This window comes from Myotis nattereri (genome assembly GCF_964212035.1).
Source record: "Myotis nattereri genome assembly, chromosome: 3".
Lineage (NCBI taxonomy): Eukaryota > Metazoa > Chordata > Mammalia > Chiroptera > Vespertilionidae > Myotis > Myotis nattereri.
In genome coordinates, this window is record NC_138077.1 from 111,248,344 (window position 1) to 111,273,062 (window position 24,719).

At 39.1% G+C, this 24,719-nt stretch overlaps 1 protein-coding gene across 1 annotated transcript in view; it reads left to right on the forward strand.

Moving 5' to 3' along the window:
* PLOD2 (procollagen-lysine,2-oxoglutarate 5-dioxygenase 2) overlaps positions 1–24,719 on the forward strand; it is a gene marked incomplete at its 5' end in the record, with an annotated part of 326,945 nt that overhangs the window by 128,743 nt on the left and 173,483 nt on the right. Inside the window, 2 exons of the mRNA XM_081086033.1 lie at positions 2,575–2,666; positions 6,002–6,138. Of these exons, the coding sequence (XP_080942159.1) occupies positions 2,575–2,666; positions 6,002–6,138 (229 nt within the window). The remainder of the gene's footprint in view (positions 1–2,574; positions 2,667–6,001; positions 6,139–24,719) is intronic.

Consider the following 24,719-nt stretch of genomic DNA (forward strand, 5'->3'; position numbering starts at 1 on the left):
ATAAAACTTAGTGTTCACTATTTCAAATTTTCTTCTGAATGGCAATATGTCAGATTTTCTTAATCAGGTACTGTTTAAAACATTACAAATCATTTTTAAAAAAAAAAAAAATAGTAAATTGAAAAAGTACTCTTAGTATTTATTTACTTGGGGCCTGACTTCTTTATGAAAATGACTTATTTTTCCTTGAGTATTTATTTATCAGAATGGTGAGAAATTTCTTAACAGAAAAAAAATCATCTGAGAATGCTGATATTTATTTTCATGGAACTATTTTTCTTTTTGGGTTGACTAATGAATGTTTGACTGTATTCTTTATATATATTGCACTTATTTATGCTCTGTGGTTTAAATTATTTTCAAATTTTGATGATTACCTTGGGTCATATGCAATTGTTTTTAATTGATTTCTTTAATGCTACTTTATTGGCATTAAGTGCTGTTGTCAATGATTGTATACTGGTTAGGGGACACTTAAGACAGTCTGAATTTTTTTTTTCTTATTTATAACAGGCAAATGAGAATCAAATCATATAGCTCTGTTCCAGTGCCCTGAATGTCAAAAAGATGTTAGTTTGGCTTTCTTAGTCCACTAGTCATCCTGTATACTCAGGTTAAAAAAAAAAAAAGTCCTAGCACACTTGGCACTTGCTGATGCAGTTGTTTCTTTTATGTATTTTAAGACATGTCTTTTCCTAATAAGCATTTTCTTTAATAGCTTCTGTAGGTATTTTGAAATGACTCCTTAAATCTATCTACTGCTCTACTAAGAGGGAGTGTTTTGTTAGACTGAAAATAATAATCCAATATAAAATGGGGATTGAAAGCTTTGTATTTATCAGGGCAGTGCTGACTCTGGTTCCTTTTATTTTATTTTTTATTGTTTAAAGTATTACATATGTCTCCTTTTTCCCCCATTGACCCCTTCCTGGCCACTCCCACCCCCCAGGACAAGCCCCCACCACCCCAGTGTCTGTGTCCATTAGTTATGCTAACATGCATGTATTCAAGTCTTTTGGTTGAACTCTTACCCACCCGCCACCATCCTCCCCGGCCTTCCGTCTGAGGTTTGATGGTCTGTTTGGTGTTTCTCTGTCTCTGGATCTATTTTTGTTCATTAGTTTATGTTGTTCATTATATTCCACAAATGAGTGAGATCATGTGATACTTATATCTTTATCTGACTGGCTTATTTCGCTTAGCATAATGCTCTCCAGGCCCACCCATGCTATTGAAAATGGTAAAAGTTCCTTTTTCATAGCAGTGTGGTATTCCATTGTGTAGATGTACCACAGTTTTCTAATCCACTCATCTGCTGATGGGCACTTAGGCTATTTTCAAATCTTAGTTATTGTAAGTGGTACTGCTATGAACATAGGAATGCATATATCCTTTTTGATTGGTGTTTCTGATTTCTTGGGATATATTCTTAGAGATGGGATTACTGGGTCAAATAGGAGTTCCATTTTTAACTTTTTGAGGAAATGCCATACTGTTTTCCACAGAGGCTGAACCAGTCTGCATTCCACCACCTTTTTTTCCACATCCTCGCCAGCACTTGTCATTTGTTGTTTTGTTGATAGCCATTCTGACAGGTGTGAGATGGTGTTTGCATCTCTCAGATGATTAGTGACTTTGAGCATGTTTTCATATGTCTCTTTGCCTGTATGTCCTCTTTTGAAAAGTATCTATTTAGGTCCATTACCCATTTTTTTTATTGGATTGTTTTATCTTCCTTTTGTTAAGTTGTATGAGTTCCCTGTAAATGTTGGAGATTAAACCTTTATTGGAGATAACATTGGCAAATATGTTCTCCCATGCAGTAGGGTTTCTTGTTGTTTTGTTGATGGTTTCTTTTGCTGTGCAGAAGCTTTTTATTTTGATGTAGTCCCATTTGTTTATTTTCTCCTTAGTTTCCATTGCTCTAGGAGCTGTATAAGTAACGATGTTTCTTTTATTCTTTAAGAAAAAACACAAAGTGTTGAGGGTGATGTAAATGTTGCTTCTGTAGACTTATCATATGCAAAAGTTCATTAATAGGAAGAAAAAAGTAAGATTCTGTTTCTAAGTATATGCTCCCAATTTATCATAACTTATTTTTTAAAATTAAGACCAGTCTCATAATTGGATCTTTTATTTTTGTACATGCTAGTGTTTTGAGTAATAGCATGTGATTCCAGACCTCATTGATGTGTGTAATAAATCAGTGATGATTTATAGGTGACAGTGAAGCTGGTTAATTGGATAATACCTAAGAGAGTCTATCTTTACAGATAAAAATTTTGTGTATTTTATGGAAGTGATTTTTTTTTAGGGTTGAAAATCTTGTCAAGAGTGTGCTTTTCCAAAAACATCATTGCACTTTCTTACCAGTAAAATGATTTCTTTTCTGTGGTTCATCATTTGGCAGTAGTATAACCAGCTTGAGGTGCCTATTTATTCAATAGCTCTTTGTTTATCCTTATGTATATTAATAAACTGGAGCATTCCCATAGGTGCAAATGATTGTAAAGTGGGAGTATTTAACTTCTTTCTTGGTAAACCATCTTATGATATTTCCTTCTATCTTTCCAGATAAATTATTAGTCATAACTATAGCAACAAAAGAAAATGATGGATTTCATCGGTTTATGCAGTCAGCCAAATACTTCAATTATACTGTGAAGGTATGGTATAACTTTAATTCATGGAGACATTAAAATATGTGCCTAAAGTACATTTTTATAACAATAGTAACAACGGGAAGTGTAATCCAAAGGAGGAAGGTGAAATTTGGTTACATAGTTGCTATTAAATTTTATATATACTTGATTGGTTTAAAGATAAATTTTGGCCTTATTAATACTCTGCCACTCAGACAATAATACTTGCTAATGCTTTGTATAAACATGTTTATAAAATAACAGAAAATATGTTTATACTAGTGTCCTGGTGCATGAAATTTGTGCACAGAGAAGGGGGGCTCCCTCAGTCCAGCCTGCACCCTCTCCAATCAAAGAAACCTTGGGGGATGTCTGACTGCCGGTTTAGGCCCAATTCCTGTGGGATTGGGCCTAAACTGGCAGTTGGACATCCGTCTCGCAATCTGAGACAACTGGCTCCTAACCGCTCACCTGCCTCCTGCCTGATCACTCCTAACCGCCCTCCCCTGCTGGCCTTATCTCACCCCCAACTGCTTTCCCCTGCTGGCCTGATCTCGCCCCCAACAGCTCTCCCCTGCCATCCTGATCTCAACCCCAACTGTTTTCCCCTGCCTGCCTGATCACCCCTAACTGCCTCTGCCTGCCTGATCACTGCTAACTGCCCTCCCCTGCTGGCCTGATCTCACCCCAGACTACCCTCACCTGCTGGCCTGATAGCCCCTAACTGCCTCTGCCTTGGCCCCCACCACCATGGCTTTGTCCGGAAAGAAGTCAGACATCTGGAAGATGGCTGGTTGACCCGGTCTAATTAGCATATTACCCTTTTATTAGTATAAATCAATTATATTGAATAGGATTGCTTAAATGGGAGGGGGGAAGAAGCCTTTTTCAGCAGGAGGAGATGCTCTTGGCAGATAAAAATACCTAGTCCCTATATCTGGACTGATAGCCAGCCATATGCACTATACTGCCAAACCGGTCATTAAAAAATTGAACTGCTTTCTTACACCTTACACCAAACAGCTGTTGCTCTTAAAACCCTCCTCAGCCCCCACCTTAGGTTCTGCCTTCGAAGTTCACCCAGATTAGGTTCTGATTGGTTGGTTACTATGCCAGTCAGCATCAGAAGTTCCGCCTCCTAGGCAGCCATTGGCTCCTCGCAGTTCACCCATATTTAGTTTCGATTGGTCAGTTTCTATGCCATTCAGCATCTCCAGGCCTATCTGTGGGCCTGATCAGAGAGGCAGGGCTGATGAGCAGCCCCCACAGAGGCCTGGAGAGAAAGAGAATTACAGCTGCTGGCGAAGTCCTGAGAGAAAGAGAGAGGCAACAGCTGATCAACAACTGCCACGGCGCTGCGGATCAGACCCTGCCTCTCTCCAGGCCTGATCCACAGCCCCCTCAGCAATCAGTGCTGGGTCGCCATGCCCTCAGCAGCGGCAGTCAGTGCTAGGTCACCACAGCAACCCAGCACTGACTGCAGGACTGACTTTCAGTGTTTGGTCAAGCCTTTGGTCGGTCGTTATGGACCTTGAGTTTTTATATATTAGGATAGGATGGTTCTCAGAGTTCATCAGCATCATCTAGGAAATAGAAATAATGACTTTCAGATGCCACCCCAAACCTGCCAAATCAGGAACTCTGGGAGCAGGATGTGTAAGTCTGTGTTTTAACAAGCCCTCCATGTGATTCACATGCAGGGTCTAGTTTGAAACACTAATTTAGTGGAATAAAAGGAGAAAATTGAGCAGAATTGAGGCTACTATAGTGCACTGTACAGAGACTCTCTCAGATAGGCCTGGGCACGGTATTACTGAGGTATTGGAGAAGTCCAAGAGGGCTGTAGAATGAAAGTGTAATACTAATAAATCTTCAGGCCAGAGGCAGCCACTTTTTGTTGTTGTTGGTAATCCATACCAGAGGATATATTTTCCATTGATTTTTAGAGAGTGGAAGGATAGAAGGAAGGGACTGAAGGAAAGTGGGAGGGAGGGAGAGAAACATTGATGTGAGAGAGACACATCGATGGGTTGTCTCCCGCACATGCCCCAACAGGGGATCTAAACTGCAACCCGGGTACATACTCTTGACTGGGAACTGGACTTGAAATCCTTCCATCCACAGGCTATCACGCTAACCACTGAGAACACCAGCCAGGGCACGAGCCCACTTTTTAAAAAAATATCTTTTCATTGATTTTAGAGAAAGGGGAAGGAAGAGAGAGAGATAAGAAACATTGATGAGAGAGAAACAACCTTGATTGGCTGCCTCCTGCATGCCCCCTACTGGGGATGGAGCTCACAACCTGGACATGTGCCCTGACTGAGAATTGAACCAGTGACCTCTTGGTTCATGGGTCAGTGCTCAACCACTGAACCACAGAGGCCTGGCAGGAGGCCACATTTTAGGGCCAAAACTAAAATATCTATTAGACTAGCCTCAGTATGAATCCAGATTCACATCAGTTTGTTTTCTTGGTTAGCCTTTTTCCTCCAACCTTCATGAAATGATAACTAGAGAAGTAAGGTTGAGAGCCCATGGGCTTTGCCAGCCATATTTATATTTGGTTCAATGCTAAGTAAAATTGAAACTAATACTATTTATTTTCTAAATGTACTTTATCCTTTTGTATTTATTTTTTTATTTCATTCCTCCTTAATTTCAAAAATCTCCAAGAATATTATTATTTGGGGAATTTCAGTCTTTAGATGAAACAAAGATACAAGGTTTATGTTTGTGTCACCTTTTAATTCAGGAGGGATCTACTTATTGAGAACAGCTCCAAGTTTAGTTCTGATAAATTGTGCTTAGGCAATTTATTGCATAGGTGAATTACTGTTAAGCTTTTGAGGGTAATGTATAAAGAAGGGAATGCTTGATTGATGCCCCCACCCCTTATGTTTCCCTCATAAACCTATTCTGGATTAGTAGAAAAACTGTCTATGGCCCTATCAGGAGTCACTGAGCTTCAAGGGCTTTCAGTGTTTCTCATACTGATTTCTTGCCCTATTGAAAAGTGTTATGGAAACTCTCTTCATTTTTTTTTTAAATCTGGACACATAGAAATGAAATATGAGAAATAATTTCTGTGACACCCCACCTCCCACCCCTCTCCCAGATTAGAGTCTACTTTGAAATGATAAAATTGGGAATAGTATTTTTATGGGGTGGAAGACATTAAAGAATTATGATGTGATTAGGTATCATGTTGTTTGCTCTCTAGTTTCATGACTTAGTGAAATGTTTAAAAAGTGGTTACTGTGTTACTGGTTACTATGCAAGTTACTGATGACTTACAGTTTTTATAGTACTATCATTTGAAATTTTGCTCAGGGATGAAATGTTGATTTTATTTATAGGTCCTTGGTCAAGGAGAAGAGTGGAGAGGTGGTGATGGAATTAATAGCATTGGAGGAGGCCAAAAAGTGAGATTAATGAAAGAAGTTATGGAACATTATGCCAGTCATGAGGACATGGTTGTCTTGTTTACTGAATGGTAAGAAAAATAACCTGTGATTTTTAAGTCTACATTAAATTATTTTTAAAAAGAGTTGAAATTCATATGTGTAGATTACATATTAAATAATTTTATTCACAAGGAATCATTGTTTTAAGAAGTAGGTTTTACTTATAATTATAAAACCATGGTCTGACATAGTTATGTAATATGATCAAATCTGATGAGTTACCATAAATACCAATGAGAAAACATGGCAGGAGCTAACACTTTTGGAAATTTGTGTTTTAATCTTGATTTAGAGAAAGAGTAAAGATCATGTTGAACTTTTCTATTGAGAGTAACTCAAGGGATTCTGGTCAACCAGGAGGAAGTAGTTCATTTAAAGTTGTAAGTGAGAAATAAGAAAACCTGTGTTTATTGAAAAAGAAAAGCCTTTCCAATGTGTAAATATCTTTTTATATGTGGCTCTACTTTGCTTCTATTTAATTTTGAGTGTCTACTGTCTTTTTTTACCTTCCTACATGTTTTTAATAATGTCATGAGGCACTAGTGGTTGCCACCTTTTTCTACTTTCTGTACCTTTTTTAAACTTTTATGTTTTGGTCATTGATTGCTCATTTGAAACGCTCTTGCACTTTCTCCTCTAACTTAGGAAAGTTTATTTATATCTCTACCACAATTTGAACATCTAAAACCACAAATGATTGCAGATGAAAGTAAGACTAATGCTTACTTAGTATACATGCAAATATGTAAATAGAAAAGGCATAAATTTTGAAAGTAAAATGTATGCAGTGAACTCCTAGTGCCATCAACACTTAAAAGTTTTGAAAGGGTCTATATACTTGCATATCTAAAATTTTCCTAATAACTAGTACACACACAAAAAAATAAGTCCTGCTTATAGTTACCTATTCTTGCAATATGAGATGTAGCATAGCTGATGTTAGCTTGTGTATTGGGAATTTTTCTATTATTAAATATAGTTTTACCCTTGGCAAAAGAGTAGGAAGCTTATAATGTGCTTAGGTTATATATTGAGTATGTTTTGGTTTAAAATTACTGTGGATTTCAAACAACCATTTTGGTAAGCTTGAACTTGCCACATGTAGATTTCGATTTTTACCTTGAGGTAGAGACTCCTTGTAAAAGTTAACCTATCACATATTAGTGATGCTTTTAGAAAGAACTTTTGCTCTGTCTTTACCCTCCTATCCCATACCCTGTCCCCTTATCTAAGATTTAGACTTGAAATAAACTGGTTTAATAAGGGGCCAATGTGTTTCTAATAAGGGAAGGGACAAAGAAATACCTGAAGACTCCTTGAAGTTACATTTGTTTATTTAGATGATACTTTAAGACCCCGCTTGATAAAAAAAGGCTGCAACAAAATTTTAATAGAAGGTCACTGTGTACCAGGCATTATTAGTGTTTAAACTATATTAGTGAACCAAATAGACCATATTTCTGACACCTTTTTCTGTGAGAATAGCAAGCTAACTGAAAACATGCAGCCTCACCCCAGCCAAGCCATTATCTAAGAAGAATCATTAACATTTTCTTTATCACCCATCTATGTTTTGGAAAAATCTAGCAATGAAGAGCAAGTAATCAAGGAAGAAAGCGGTGGATAGTTGGTGCCACTTTAGAGCTCTTTTTTCTCTATTTTTTAAATAACACCCTTTTTAAAAAATATGTTCAGAATGATTAATACAATTGAAAATTATTATGAATGAATGAGAAATGAATTAGGTTGTTTAATATAAGATACCCATTCTATTTAATATAATTGCTAATCTAATCAAGCTTACATCTGGTTGAGTTTAGAATTAAGAACACATTAATTTTAATAAATCAAACAAATTCCTATTTCTTACATGATTTATTTTGAACCATTCAACTGTGATAGTTTTATGAAAGCATGGGTAACTACTATATGAAAAAAAATACAAATATTTATGTACTTAATGGTCTAGATAGGCTCCTTTAAACAACTAGAGGCCCAGTGCACAAATTTATACTCCAGTGGGGTCCCTCAGCCTGGCCTGTGGGATTGGGCTGAAACTGGATCTCCAACATCCCTTGAGGGGTTCTTGGATTGTGAGAGGGTGCAGGCCAGGCCAAGTGACCCCACTGGTGCACAATCAGGGCCAGGGAGTGATGCAGGAGGTTGGCCAACCAGGGAGGGACCATGGGAGGGCTCCAGGGCATGTCTGGCCTATCTTGCTCAGCCCCAATAGGCCGGACACGAGAAGCAAGCTAACCTACTGGTCGGAGCATCTTTCACCTGGTGGTCAGTGCACGTCATAGTGACCGGTTGAGTGGCTTTAGCATATAATTAGCATATTACACTTTGATTGGTTGAATGACTGGATACTTAGCATATTAGTCTTTTATTATATAGGACTAGAGGCCCAGTCCACAAAAATTTGTGCACTGGTTGGGGGGGGGGGGGGTCCTTCAGCCCAGCATGTGCCCTCTCACAGTCTGGGACCCCTTGGGGGTTGACTATCTGCTGGCTGAGGCCTGCTCCCCAGGGGATTGGGCCTAAGCTGGCAATCAGACATTCCTCTGGCAGCCTGGCAGCCCTCAGGGGATGTCCACTTGCCAGCGGGTAGCACACCTAAGCTGCAGTCGGACATCCTTAGCGCTGCTGAGGAGGCAGGAGAGGCTCCCACCACCACCGCTGTACTGGCAGCCATCAGCCTGGCTTGTGGCTGAGCAGAGCTCCCCGCTGTGAGAGTGCACTGACCACCAGGGGGCAGCTCCTGCATTGAGCATCTGCCTCCTGGTGGTCAGTGTGTGTCATAGTGACCAGTCATTCCCAGTCTTTCTGCTGTTAGGGTCAGTTTGCATATTACCCTTTTACTATATAGGATAGAGGCCTGGTGCACGGGTGGGGGCCGGCTGGTTTGCCCTGAAGGGTGTCCCGGATCAGCGTGGGGGTCCCGTTTGGGTGCCTGGCCAGCCTGGGTGAGGGGCTGATGGCTGTTTTCATGCTGCCCACACACCCTTCAGGGTGGGGGTCACCACTGGGGTGCCTGGCCAGCCTGAATGAGGTGCTGAGGGCTGTTTTCAGGCTGCCCGCACACTCCTCAGGTTGGGCATCCTCACTGGGGTGCCTGGCCAGCATGTATGAGGGGCTGATGGCTATTTTCAGGCTGCCCGCACCCCCTTCAGGGTGGGGGTTCCCACTGGGGTGCCTGGCAGGCCTGGATGAGGGGCTGAGGGCTGTTTTCAGGCAGACCAAGCCTGCAACTGAAGCTCCCAGTCTCTCCTTTTTTCTTTTTTCTTTTTTATTCTGGGATTTATCAATTTATCAATTGAAACTTTGTTGTGGCTCCAGCTCCAAGGCTGGCTGGCTGAAAGCAGGTACCTGGGGTTTTTTTAGCTTCTATAATTGCAACATTGTTGCACCCGGAGCTCAGAGCTGGGCTGCGGCCAGTGGGGAACCTTGGCTTTCTCCATCACCAGGGCAACCAAGCCTCGTGTTCGCTTCAGCTGTGTGACTGCCGGCCGCCATCTTGGTTGGCAGTTAATTTGCATATCACCCTGATTAGCCAATGGGAAGCATAGCGGAGGTATGGTTAATTATCATGTTTGTCTATTATTAGATAGGATTATATAGGACTAGCCTCTAGTCCTACAATGAGATACCATCTCACACCTGTCAGAATGGCTATCATCAACAAATCATGCACCTTGAATTCATGCACGTTGAAAGGAACTTGGGCCGCGAGGCTGCAGTGGATACACGGGCGGGTCTCAGCCCATCCTCCGTGCCCCCACTCGGCCCCTCTTTCTGCAACCCCTGGTCCTCTGTCTGCCTCCAGCCCCACTCCCACCAATGGCACTCCCATGCGCTGACAGCACCTGGCCCACTTGCACCTGCTGACAGCACCAGCAGCGGGTATGAGCAGGGCCAGTGCTGTATGTGACTGTGAGTGGCAGCTGCTGCCCAGTCGCCCCACAGGAGCAGGGGTAGTTGAAGAAGCCCTCAGGGGTGATCAGAGCCAGCAGCCGTCACTTGCACCCGCTGACTACGCCGAGTGATCGGGACCGGTGCCAGGCATCGGCAGTGGGTGAGAGTGGCGGCTCCGCCACCAGCTGTAAGTGTGAGTGGGGCCAGCACTGGCAGAAGGTGCGAGCACTGGGCAGGACCGCAGCCGGTGGGAACAAAGAATTTTCAGTAACCACCAGAGGCTCTCCCTGATGACAGCGACCAGTGACCCACCTTGGTCTGGTGCCCCCACTCATCTGCTCTACCATCTTGCCATGACCGATGCCTGCCATGTTCCATGCTTTGCCACCTGCTGCCAACACCTGCCATATTCCACGCATGCCCCAGGTGGTCAGCACACATCATAGAGACAGGTTGTTTGGTTGTTCAGTTGTTCTGCTGTTCAGTCTATTTGCATATTTGCCTTTTATTATATAGGATAAGAAACCATAAACAATACTACAAGAAAGCCCACTGCATGGGAGAACATATTTGCCAATGCTATCACTGAAAAGGGTTTAATCTCCAACATTTACAGGGAACTCATACTACTTAACAAAAGGAAGATAAACAATCCAGTCAAAAGATGGGCAAAAGACCTAAATAGATACTTTTCAAGAGGGCATACAGAAGGCCAAGAGACATATGAAAACATGCTTGAAGTCACTAATCATCTGAGAGATGCAAATCAAAATGACAATGAGATACCATCTCACACCTGTCAGAATGGCTATCATCAACAAATCAACAAATGACAAGTGCTGGTGAGGATGCGGAAAAAAGGAACCCTCTTGCACTGCTAATGGGAATGTAGACTGGTGCAACCACTATGAAAAACAGTATGGAGTTTTCTCAAAAAATTAATAATGGAACTCCCATTTAAAACAATAATTTTTTAAAGTATAATTTATATACATGACACACACTAATTTTAAGTGTTAAAGATATTAATTTTGGTAAATTTACAGAGTTGTGCAATTTCATCAGTACTCAATTTTAGAACATTTCCAAACTCCAGAGTGATTTCTTAAATCTCATTTAGATAGGCTTTTTTGAATTAATTTGAGCACAATTTTATTTGTTAAAACTCATATTTGTTTAAACTGCTTTAAACAAGGGCCTGGGCATTTTGAGTTGTATAGTAAGGTACTTTTAGAATTATTTTCAAAAGCTTATATTCTTTTCTGCTAGTCACATTGATGACCGAATGACCTAATTATTATATAGTGACCAGGTTTTTAATTTTATTTTTGTTATTTTTAAATGTATTTTTATTGATTTCAGAGAGGCAGGGAGAGGGAGAGAGAGACAGATAGAAACATCAATGATGAGAGAGAATCATTGATTGGCTGGCTCCTGTACACCCCACACTGGAGATCAAGCCCAAAACCTGGGCATGTGCCATGACTGGGAATCGAACCATGACTTCCATGTTCATAGGTCGATGCTCAACCACTGAGTTATGTAGGCTGGGCTTCCTTATTTCTTTTTAATATGTCTTTATTGATTTTAGAGAAAGGAAGGGTGAGGGGTAGAGAGGAACACTGATGAGAGAGACACATGGATCACTGCCTCCTGCATGCCTCCTACCTGTGATTGAGCCAGCAACCCAGGCATGTGCCCTGACCAGAAATCTAACTGGCGACCTCTTGGTTCATGGGTGGATGCTCAACCACTGAGTAACAGCAGCTGGGCATGACCAGGTTTTTAAAAAGAATTATAGGTAGCCTAGTATGTAAAAAGAAGAGTTTGAGTAGTTGTGAATAAATTTGATACACACTAAATATTCCTGCAAACTTATTCTGTGACTAGGGGCCCAGTGCACGAATTCATGCACCTTGAAAGGAACTGTGGGCCACGAGGCTTTGGTGGGCACAGGAGCAGGTCTCAGCCCATCCTCCATGCCCCTTTCTGGCCCCTCCCACCATGGCTCCTGGTCCCCTGTCAGCCGGAAGCCCTGTTAGGGTGTGTACCTCATCACTTTGATTCTATATTGCTAGCTTTATTCACTTATCAAATTGAATTGTAATTGTTTGTATGTGTCAGACAGTGAAGCTGGGGTCTGTAGCTGATTTGCATGTTGTCAGGGTAAAAGCAAGGAATCAGTAAGTATTAGGTAAATTGCAGTAAAAGAGGGAGAAATAAAGTGGATGCTTTGAAACAAAATTTAAAGATTGTTCTTCATTTGTTTAGAGAAATGAATGACTTACAAAAGCAGAAAAATATTAAAATTTTCTAACTCTCGGAGATTGAAATTATTTAAAAAGTGAATTTAGATTATAAACTATGAAAATAATGCTCTTTCATATCAGCCAGTATTCATTTCTTTTGGCTGGTAATTAAGTCATATTTTGCTTAAAAAGTGAGATCAGTGAGCACAAACTGTGATCCAGGCATCGAACTTATCACTACAGAAAAAGAGATAAGCACAGCTTCCACCCTCAAGGAATTCTCATAACTATTCTGCAAACAAAACTGAGCAAACCTAATTTGAAAGAAAAATATAGGTTTTATTTATTTATTTTTATTTTTTTATTTTGTTTTATTGCTTAAAGTATTACAAAGAGTATTAGATATGTCTCCTTATCCCCACCCCCACCCTTGACATTCCCCCGGCCTCCACTACCCCCCAGTGTCTTATGTCCATTGGTTATGCTTATACCCATGCATACAAGTCCTTAGGTTGATCTCATACCCCTCCTCCCGCCCCCAAACCCTCCCCAGCCTTCCCGATATGTTTTTATTGATTTCAGAAAGGAAGGGAGAGGGAGAGAGAGATAGAAATATCAATGATGAGAGAGAATCATTGATTGGCTGCCTCCTGCATCCCCCCTACTGGTGACCAAGCCCAAAATCCAGGCATGCGCCTTGACCAGGAATCAAACTGCAACCTCCTTGTTCCTAGGTCAATGCTAAAAACTGAGCCATGCTGACCAGACAAAAAATGTAGGTTTTAAAATTGTTTGGAATTTTAGCATAATTTCCTTAGAATCACCTACTTTTAGAAAATTGTGAAAGTTGACTTTATTGAATTATTTTGCTAATTGTGAAAATCTGTTTATGATTTTCTTATTGTCATGAGTATAATTTATATGTATTATTCTTCAGCTCTTCAAATTTCTATCTTATTTTATTGTACAAAATAAATATTTTATGACTCTCATAATTCAGGATACATATCCAGTATGTGTACATTTTATATTGTCTTACACTAGAGGCCCGGTACACAAAAATTTATGCACTTGGGCCGGGGGGCAGGGGGTCCCTCAGCCCGGCCTATGCCCTCTCACAGTCTGGGACCCCTCGGAAGATGTCCACCTGCTGTATCGAGGTGGAAATATGATTAGGGATTGGAAGACAGACAGGGAAAGAAGAAGTCAGAAATAGACACTGAGAGAGTTATTGGCTGGCTGGCTGGCTGCAAATACTGACTCTCCAATAGTGATAGAATAAAAAGTGGGGGATATCTCTGGAAGATTCAAGAGATAGGGGCAACTCTTCTATGGGTTTGACTTGCCCAGCAGATTCCCACATACACTAGTGTACACGCCTATGTTTGCATGCACACACATATACACATAACTGACTGCCCTCCATGGAAGCACAGAAGAAGAAGAATCCGCCCACCTTTGGTCCAGGCCCCAGCACCTGTGGCTGGCTGCAGCCCAGGAGACCGACAAGCCATCCACCCGAGGTCCCAGGGTGCAGCCACCCAGAGAAGCTGCCAGCCCTGTGGTCCAGGATGCCAGCACCTGTGGCCAGGGAAATAGGTTCCCTCTTCTACTTCAGTCATTACTTCAATATTCCCCTTCTGAATTTCTCTCCTGTGCTGCAACCCAACTCCACTTTTCATCGGAAGGATACGGAACAGAGAGAGTAGTGTTAAAAGCTTACATTTTTAAGCCGGTAAGTTTGGTACTTAAACATATAAATGGAAAACTAGAGTCCTTAAGGTAACAAAGGCTACAAAAGACAGGGACAGCGCATGACCTATTATATCCAGCAGTCCATATGGGGACTGAAAACTTTGCAATGATGACAATTAGTGAAGATATGAATTAACTAAAATAGTTGACAGGGACAATTCTTCCATCTTTGAAAATATCTACATCAAATCTGTTTAAATAGATTTTCATCTGCATAATATAACATAATATAACACATTCTGACAAGACCACCACCACCACCACCAATGTGGTCAGTGTTGTGCCGATAAATGTTTAATAACTGAGGGATTCCCCCCCCCCCACAAGTGCACAAATTTTTGTGCACCGGGCTACTAGTCCTATATAATAAAGAGATAATATGCTAATTAGACTGGACAGCAGAACAACTGTCCAGATGACCTTTCGGACGACTGTCCGGATGACCTGGATGAATCTGGGGCTGTGAGGTCCGAGCCCCTTGCACGAATTTTGTGCATCGGGCCTCTAGTTATATTATGATGAAGGAAAGCCAAAACACATCAAAGTTGTCTGTCTTTATACTGATTCCTCCCCTTTTTTTTGAAGGAAAGATTGAGTCATTAGCTGTTACTTAAATGTATCGCGCTGCCTTCTGGCTCATCCAGAATAGTGAAGTACTTCTAGAAATTACATAGGAAATTCATGACTTATTTTTTCAAATAGTTCAGATGTTCTTATTAATATTTACTGAGTGTGTTAGTGGGTATGTTGGAAGGAGGAAGGAGCAGATTGCATGCAAAAGAAGCATTGGATGTTTATGTATATTTAGATTGATATATGGTACTCCCATATGACAGTAATTTGTTTATGTGTAGGTATATGTGTGTGTATGTATACATACATATGTATGTGGGTATGTATATTTATGTGTGTGTGTATGTGTATATATGTATTCTCCTCCCACTCCCCACCCCCCCAAAAAAACCTGATTGTTTACTCTGGGAATTTTGGTTTTTGAGTAAACATGTATTAAGCATACGTTAAGTAGAAAATATGGGGGGCTTACTTGGACAGAAACCTTCTCCTCTGCATACATTTTTCTATTCATAGTTCTCTATATCTGTCATGTTCTAGCTACATAATAATATATTCTGGGGATTAAAAAAGGTTTCTTTATTTCTTGCCTGGATGAATACATAGTGTGCACTAAATATGTGTCAGATTCTAAGTACTCATGTTGCAGAGATTATATTTAACTATCATTTTAAAACTAAAGGGAGATTTTCATTAATTAACCATATATTAAAATTTATTTAAAAAATAAAGAGGCTGACCCAGCCACAAGTGCTGGTGACTATGGTGCTGCAAATAACCAGCAGCTGGAGCAGTTTGTTGTCTTCCCACCATTGTCTCCTTAGCTGCCTCTGCTAGGTGTTATTCCAGCACTAGGCCACTCCCCCAAATTAATCTAGAGAAAATGACAATCCAGCCAAACCGTGTTGAAACAATTATATTCCATTTGGAAGAAAATCCTCACAGTAATATTTCATTTAAAATATGGTACCTACTTTTCCCTGGCTGATGTGGCTCAGTTAGTTGGAGTGTTGTCCTGTGCACCAAAAGGTTGCTGGTTCAATTTATGGCACATACCTAAGTTGTGGGTTTGATCCCCAGTCAGGACGCCTGTGGGAAGCAACCGATCATTGTTTCTCTCTCCCTCTCCCTTCCTTTATCTCGAAAAAAAGAAAAGTTTAAAAAAGGACCTACTTTATACAAGTTGATTCCTTCCATTTCCTCCAAAATGTCTAGAATAATTTAATCATTCCCACTTCTGAAATTTAATTTAATTACTTCCACTGTGATTTTATTGTAATTTATTCTGCAGGTTCAACTGGGAGGGCATTATCAACTTTTTCAGGGGTGTGAGGGTGGTTTCATAATATTGGTTTGTGGTACTAATTATCTATAGACATTATTAAAGGCAGCAATATCAGGTGTGTTGCTACTTGTATGCTTCACTTTCATCAACTTTAAGCTTTTAAACACTAGCCACTACTAGTTTGGATGATTATAACTTTTGGGTTAAGTGATGATGAAGTGTTGAATTGGGGAGGAACAAATAGAGAAATTGGGAACACTTCGATGTTTTTTTTCTAAATACCCAGCTTCTTGTTGAAACTTGGGATTAATTTATTCATTTACTTGTTCAACAAATACTTATTCTCTATCTTCAAAATCCAAGGTTAGAGGAATACACAGATAAATAAAGATTTAGATATAACATACGAAAGAAAACCACGCAGTCTGGTCCTGGCACAAAACGAAAAAACGTTCTTTGAAAGGGGAGAGGTGTGGAAGTTAAGAGGAAGGGAATGATCTTTTCCATTTAGGCTGATGAAGTATAGGTTTGAAGAGGAGGTGACATTTGAAATGGGCCTTGAGGTTGAATGGTTTGGACCTGTTTGGGAAAAGACATGCTAAGCAAAGGAAACACCATGAGTAAAGACATGGATGAGAGATCAAATAATTTAGTTTGTCTTTATAACAGGTTATTTAATGGAAAGTTATTAATATGAGGTTGATTCATTTAGACTACTCCATAGGCCAGGATGGGAAACTGTTGTCTGGCCCACTGCCTGCTTTTGTAAATAGTTTTATCAGAACACAGCTATGCCCATTTGTTTACATATTTCCTGGCTGCTTTTGTACCATAACAACAGAGTTGAATCCTTACAACAGAGACCATTGGGAACCACTGATCTAGTCTGAGACAGTCATAGAATGGTTTTCAGGAGAGGTGTCAGTCCTTATTAGAAGTGGAAAGGGGATGGTAAACATGGAGTCTTGTGGGCTTTTGAATTAATCTAGTCCAGAGTCTTCTAGTGGGAATGGAGAGGATTTGAATGCTAAATAGATTAAGTGCATTAAATCAATGGCATTTGACAAACAATTTGAAGAGAGAAGGCAAGGGAGAGAAAGGGCGGAGGCAAGGTTGCATGAAAGATTTTCAGTTTGGGTGACTATGGTTGATGATGCTACCGAAACAGGGAAGACAGAAGGACAAATGACTGTAAAAGTTTCAGTAACCCATTTGAGAATCAAATCGTGACCTTCTGGTTCATAGGTCAACACTCAACCATTGAGCTACGCCAGCTGGACAAAAAATAAAATTATTTTAAATTATAGATTGGTGTAAACTCAAAGGGGACTTTTTCTCCTGCTGCCCCCTCCCTTATTTCAGTCCCTTTCATCTAGTAATGATATTAATTTTTGTTAACTTTATTGATTGCGTTAATTTTTTTAACTTAATTTTTTATTTTTTACAATAACTTGATGAGATAGATGCTATTTTCTCTTTGATTTTATACATAAAGAACTGAGGCATAAACAGTTTATGTAACTGACTTGGTTAAGGTTATACAGATAGGAAGTGGCAGAGCTAGGATTTGAATAAAAAAAATACTAAAAATTAAAAAAAATAAAGAAAAAATTTAAATTAAAGATAAAAAATAAAAAAGTGAAGTGTTGTTCACTTCAGCTGTTTTAATGCCCCATAAGGGCTAGTTTAAGACCCCACTCTTCTCTTCTGTCTGCCACTTCTCAGTTTCCTGTTAGGCAGTCAGCACCCTGTTGAAGTACCAAGGGATCCACCACTCCTCTGTTTGTGTCTATCTCCACAGCCTTGGCTGCAAGCAAGTAGGACCAGTCTGTCCCCTTTGCCTGTCTGCCTGCTGTCAATCCTAATCACTCAAGCATCTGTTTCTGACAGGGCTTTAGGTGGAGGTGGTGCTATATTGCTTTCTGAAACTGAACGGCCCCTTTTTAACCCAGTCCCTGAGGGCGCTTCAGAGTCTTTGTGTCCTTTGTACAGCTCAAGGTGTAGGCTGGGTGTGACTGTATTAGCTGTCTTGAGCAAGGGTCCTCAAACTACGGCCCATGGGCCACATGCAAGTACAAATATTGTATTTGTTCCCGTTTTGTTTTTTTACTTCAAAATAAGATATGTGCAGTGTGCATAGGAATTTGTTCATAGTTTTTTTTTTAAACTATAGTCCAGCCCTCCAACGGTCTGAGGGACAGTGAACTGGCCCCTGTTTAAAAAGTTTGAGGACCCCTGGTCTTGAGGCTGCTTGGAGGGACTGGCTCTTCAGGAAAAAAATTGAAAAGCAGGAGAGCCTAAAGGAGCTTTGGGACAAAACAAAATGAAACAACATCTACATAATAAGGGTGCCAGAAGGAGAAGAAGCTGAAAAAGGAATAGAAAACCTGTTTGAAAAAATAATGACAGAAAACTTCCCTGATTTGGGGAAGAAAAAAGACGCACAAGTCCAAGAAGCACACAGAGTCCCAAACAAGATGAACCCAAAGAGATCGGCACCAAGACACATCATAATTAAATTGGCAAATATCAATGACAAAGTAAGAATCTTAAAGGCTGCCAGAGAAAAACAAAGTTACCTACAGGGATTTCCCTTTAGACCAGCTGTCTCCAAACTTACACACCTCACGGACCACCAGTGGTCTGTGGACCATTGGTTGGCGAACACTGCTTTAGACTATCAACTGATTTCTCAACAGAAACATATCAGGCCAGAAAGGAATGGAATGACATATACAGAGTGATGGAAAGCAATGGACTGAATCCAATAATACTGTACCCAGCAAGGCTATCATTCAAACTTGAAGGCGAAATCAGGACCTTGACAGACAAAAAAAGGCTAAGGGAGTTTATTACAACCAAGCCCGCAATGTAAGAAATACTAAAGAGACCACTGTAAAAAGAACAAATAGAGAAGAAGGAACACAGGCATAAATAATAAAAATAGCAACAAACAAGTACCTATCAATAATAACCTAAAATGTAAATGGATTAAATGCTCCAATCAAAGACATAGGGTAGCTGAAAGGATAAGAAAACATGACCCTTATATTTGCTGTCTACAAGAGACCCACCTCAGAACAAAAGACTCACACAGACTGATAGTTAAGGTATGGAAAAAAATTTTCAGGCAAATGGAAATGAAAAAAGAAGCTGGGGTAGCAATATTTATATCTGACAAAACAGACCTCAAAGGGAAGTCCATAACAAGAGGTATGGAGGGCCACTTCATAATACTAAAGGGAGCAATTCAGTAATAGGATATAACTCTGGTAAACATGTATGCACCCAATACAGGAACACCAAATACATAAAAAAACCTCTGGAAGATATTGAGGGAAAGACTGATAGCAATAAAATCATAGTAGGGGACTTTAATACCCCATTGACACCACTGGAAATATCCTCTAAAAAAAAATCAGCAAAGAAATAGGAATAGTAAATGACTTACTAGATCAGATGGAACTAGTTGACATCTTTAGAACATTCCACTCCAAAGCTACAGAATATATATACATGCTTTTTAATTATTGTTTAAAGTATTACATATTTCTCCTCCCCCCACATTGACTCTTCCCACAACTCCCACCCCTGAGGACAAGCCCCCACCACCCCAGTGTCTGTGTCCATTGGTTATGCTAATAAATGCACACAAGTCCTTTGGTTGATCTCTAAACTCCCTACCATTTGTCTCTGGATGTATTTTTGTTTATCAGTTTATGTTGATCATCATATCCCACATATGAGTGAGATCATGTGATATTTATCTTTCTCTGACTACCTTATTTTGCATAGCATAATGCTCTTCAATTCCATCCATGCTGTTGCAAATGGTAAAAGTTCCTTCTTTTTTATAGCAGTGTAGTATTCCATAGTATAAATATACCACAGTTTTTTAATCCACTCATCTGCTGATGGGCACTGAGGCTCTTTCCAAATCTTAGCTATTGTAAATTGTACTGCTATGAACATAGAGGTTCATATAGCCTTTCTGATTGGTATTTCTGGTTTCTTGGGATATATTCCTAGAAGTGGGATTTCAGGGTCAAATGGAAGTTCCATTTTTAATTTTTGGAGGAAACTCAATACTGTTTGCCACAGTGGCTGCACCAGTCTGCATTCCCACTAGCAGTGCACGAGGGTTCCTTTTTCTCCACATCCTCACTAGCACTTGTGGTTTGTTGATTTGTTGATGATAGCCATTCTGACACGTGTGAGATGGTACCTCATTATTGTTGTGATTTGCATCTCTTGGATGATTAGTGACTTTGAGCATGTTTTCATGTCTCTTGGCCTTCTTTATGTCCCCTTTGGAAAATGTCTCTTTATGTCTTTTGCCCATTTTTGGATTGGATTGTTTATCTTCCTTTTGTTAAGTTGTAAGAGTTCTCTGTAAATTTTGGATATTAAACCCTTATCTGAAATAGCATTGGAAAATGTTCTCCCAGGCAGTGGGTTTTCTTGTTGTTTTGTTGATGGTTTATTTTGCTGTTCAGAAACATTTTATTTTTATGTAGTCCCATTTGTTTATTTTCTCTTTAGTTTCCATTGCCCTAGGAGCTGTATTGGTAGAGATATTGTTATGATATAGGTCTGATATTTTGCTGGCTATGGAGTCTTCTAACATTTTTTATGGTTTCCCATCTTACATTTAAGTCCTTTATCCATTTTGAGTTTATTTTTGTGTATGGTGTAAGTTGGTGGTCCAGTTTCATTTTCTTGCATGTATCTGACCAAATTTCCCAGCACCATTTATTGAAGAAACTATCTTGACTGCATTGTATGCTGTTGCCTCCTTTGTCAAATATTAATTGAGCATAATGGCTTGGGTTTATTTCTGAGTTCTCTGTTTTGTTCCATTGGTCTATATGTCCATTCTTGTGCCAATACCAGGCAGTTTTGAGAATAGTGACTTTGTAATACAGCTTGATATCTGGTACTTTTATCCCTCCAACTTTGTTCTCTCTCAGGATTGCTGTGGCTATTCAGGATTTTTTTTTTTTTATCCCAGATGTATTTTGAGGGTGTTTGTTCTAGGTCTGTGAAATATTCTGTTGGTATTTTAATGGGGACTGCATTGAATCTATAAATTGCTTTGTGTAGTATGGACATTATAGTGATGTTGATTCTACCAGTCTATGAACATGGTATGTTCTTCCATTTGTTTATGTCTTTCTCTATCTGTTTTTTCAATGTTCTGTAGTTTTCTGAGTAAGGTCTTTTACCTCCTTAGTTAATTTATTCCTAGGTATCTAATTTTTTGTTGCAATGGTAAATGGGATTTTTTTTTTTTTTTTTTAGTTTTTATTTCTCTGAGTTCATTACTGGTGTATAAGAAAGCCATAGGTTTCTGGGTGTTAATTTTGTATCCTGCTCCATTGCTGAATTCATTTATTAAGTCTAATAGTCTTTTGATAGAGTCTTTGAGGTTCTCTATGTACAGTATCATCTCATCTGTGAGTAAGGACAGTTTTAGTTTTTCTTTTCCATTTTAGATGCCTTTTATTTCTTCTTCTTGTCTGATCGCTATGGCAAGCACTTCCAGTACTATATCAAACAGGAGTGGTGAAAGTTGGCATCCCTGTCTTGTTCCTGTTCTTAGGGGAAATGGATTTAGTTTTTGCCCATTGAGTATGATGTTGGCTGTAGGTTTGTCATATAAGGTTTTTATTATGTTGAGGTATAATCCCTCTATTCCCCCTTTGCTGAGAGTTTTTATCAAGAAAGGGTGTTGGATTTTGTCAAATGCTTTTTTCTGCATCAATTGATATGCTCATGTGATTTTTGTCTCTCAATTTTTTTATAGTTTTACCAAAATTGTTTTTATTAATTTTAAAAATTCTTAATTCACCCAAACTGGGAATTTTTGTTTTGCAAAGTTTTAAAACTATTTCAAATCATAAAATCATTATATACACATTGTGTGCAATTAGGAAAATACAAAACAAAAAAACATTAAAAATAAACTAACAAGCACCTATAATTCTAGAAATGATTACTGTTAACATTTAAACATATTTCTTTGTCTTCATTCTTTACTGTTTAACATAATGGATATATATATATATATATATATATATATATATATATATATATATATATTATATGTAATGGAGATATATTTTTTAATGTATAAGTTCACATTGTGCCTAACAGTACATTACAGGCTTGTTCCCAGGACATTAAACTGTCTTCATAAACTACATTTTTTAATTAACTAAAATTTTAAGGCTTGACTGATATGCCTTCTTATGGCTATAACATCATTTATTTGTTTAATTGTTTTCCTTCTTTTGGGTATTAGGCTTATTCCATTTCTTTTTTTTTTAATTTCTTTATTGGTTAAGGTATTACAAATGCATCCTCATCCCGCCACTAAACCCCAACCATCCCCACCCCCCACTCATGCTCTCATCCCCCTTTTGTCCGTGTCCATTGGTTTGGCTTATATGCATGCATACAAGTCCTTTGGTTGATCTCTTCCCCTTACCCCCACCCTCCCCTACTTTACCTCTGGGGATTGATAGTCTGATGGCTGTTTCTCTGTCTTTGGATCTGTCCCTGTACATCAGTCTATTTTGTTCTCTATATTCCACAAATGAGTGAGATCATGTGGTATTTATCACCAGAGACTGGCTTATTTCACTTAGCATAATGCTCTCCAGTTCCATCCATGCTGTTGCAAATGGCAAGAATTCCTTCTTTGTTACCACAGCATAGTAGTCCATTGTATAGATGTACCACAGTTTTTTAATCCACTCATCTGCTGATGAATACTGAGGCTGTTTCCCAATCTTAGCTATGGTAAATTGTGCTGCAATGAACATAGGGGTGCATATATCCTTTCTGATTGGTGTTTCTGGCTTCTTGGGATATATTCCTAGAAGTGGGATCACTGGATCAAATGGGAGTTCCATTTTTAGTTTTTTGAGGAAATTCCATACTGTTCTCCACAGTGGCTGCACCAGTCTGCATTCTCACCAGCAGTGCACGAGTGTTCCTTTTTCTACACATCCTCTCCAACACTTGTTGTTTGTTGATTTGTTGATGATAGTCATTCTGACAGGTGTGAGGTGATTCCCATTGTTGTTTTGATTTTCATCTCAGGTATGATTAGTGACTTTGAGCATGTGTTCATAGGTCTTTTGGCCTTCTGTATGTCCTCTTTTGAAAAGTGTCTATTTAGGTACGTTGCCCAATTTTTAATTGGATTGTTTATCTTCCTTTTGTTAAGTTGTATGAGTTCCTTGTAAATTTTGGAGATTAAACCCTTATCGGTGATATCATTGGCAAATATGTTCTCCCATGCAGTGGTCTTTCTTGTTGTTTTGCTGATGGTTTCCTTTGCTGTGTGGAAGCTTTTCGTTTTGATGTAGTCCCATTTGTTTATTTTCTCTTTAGTTTCCATTGCCCTAGGAACAATATAAGAGAAGAAATTCCTTCGGCATATGTCTGAGATTTTGTTGTCTTTGGATTCCTCTAGTATTTTTATGGTTTCCCGTCTTATGTTTAAGTCCTTTATCCATTTTGAGTTTATTTTTGTGTATGGTGTAAGTTGGTGGTCTAGTTTCATCTTTTTGCATGTATCTGTCCAATTTTCCCAACACCATTTATTGAAGACACTGTCTTGACTCCATTGTATGCTCTAGCCTCCTTTGTCAAATATTAATTGGGCATAGTGGTTTGGGTCGATTTCTGGGTTCTCTGTTCTATTCCACTGATCTATGTGTCTGTTCTTGGGCCAGTACCAAGCTGTATTAAGAACAGTGGCTTTGTAATACAGCTTGATATCTGGTATTGAGATCTCACCTACTTTTTTCTTCTTTCTCAGGATTACTGTAGCTATTCAGGTCTTTTTTTTATTCCAGATGAATTTTTGAAATGTTCGTTCTAGTTCTGTGAAATATGCCATTGGTAATTTAATGGGGATTGCATTGAATCTATAGATTGCTTTGGGTAGTATGGCCATTTTGATGTTGAATCTACCATTCCATGAACACAGTATGTTCTTCCATCTGATTATGTCTTCCTCTATTTCTTTTTTCAGTGTCCTATAGTTTTTCCCATATAAGTCTTTTATCTCCTTAGTTAAATTTATTCCTAGGTATCTTAATTTTTTTGGTGTGATGGTAAATGGGATTGCTTTTTTAGTCTCCCTTTCTGTAAATTCACTATTGGTGTAAAGAAATGCCTTAGGTTTCTTGGCATTAATTTTGTATCCTGCTACATTGCCGAATTCATTTACTAAGACTAATAATTTTTTGATGGCGTCTTTAGGGTATTCTATGTACAGTATCATGTCATCTGCAAATAGGGACAGTTTTACTTCTTCTTTTCCAATTTGTATGCCTTTTATTTCTTTTTCTTGTCTGATCACAATGGCTAGTACATCCAGTACTATGTTGAATAGGAGTGGTGAGAGGGGGAATCCTTGTCTTGTTCCTATTCTTAAGGGAAATTATTTTAGTTTTTGCCATTGATTATGATGTTGGCTGTGGGTTTGTAATATATGGCTTTATTATGTTGAGGTATGATCCTTCTATTCCTACCTTGCTGAGAGTTTTTATCAAGAAAGGGTGTTGAATTTTGTCAAATGCTTTTTCTGCATCAATTGCTATGACTGTGTGATTTTTATTTCTCAATTTTTTTATATGATGTATCACGTTTATTGATTTGCGGATATTGTACCAACCTTGCATCCCCGGTGAAAAATCTTACTTGGTCATGGTGTATGATCTTTCTAATGTATTGCTGGATCCGATTTGCTAGAATTTTGTTGAGTATTTTGGCATCTATGTTCACGAGGGATATTGGCCTGTAATTCTCTTTCATT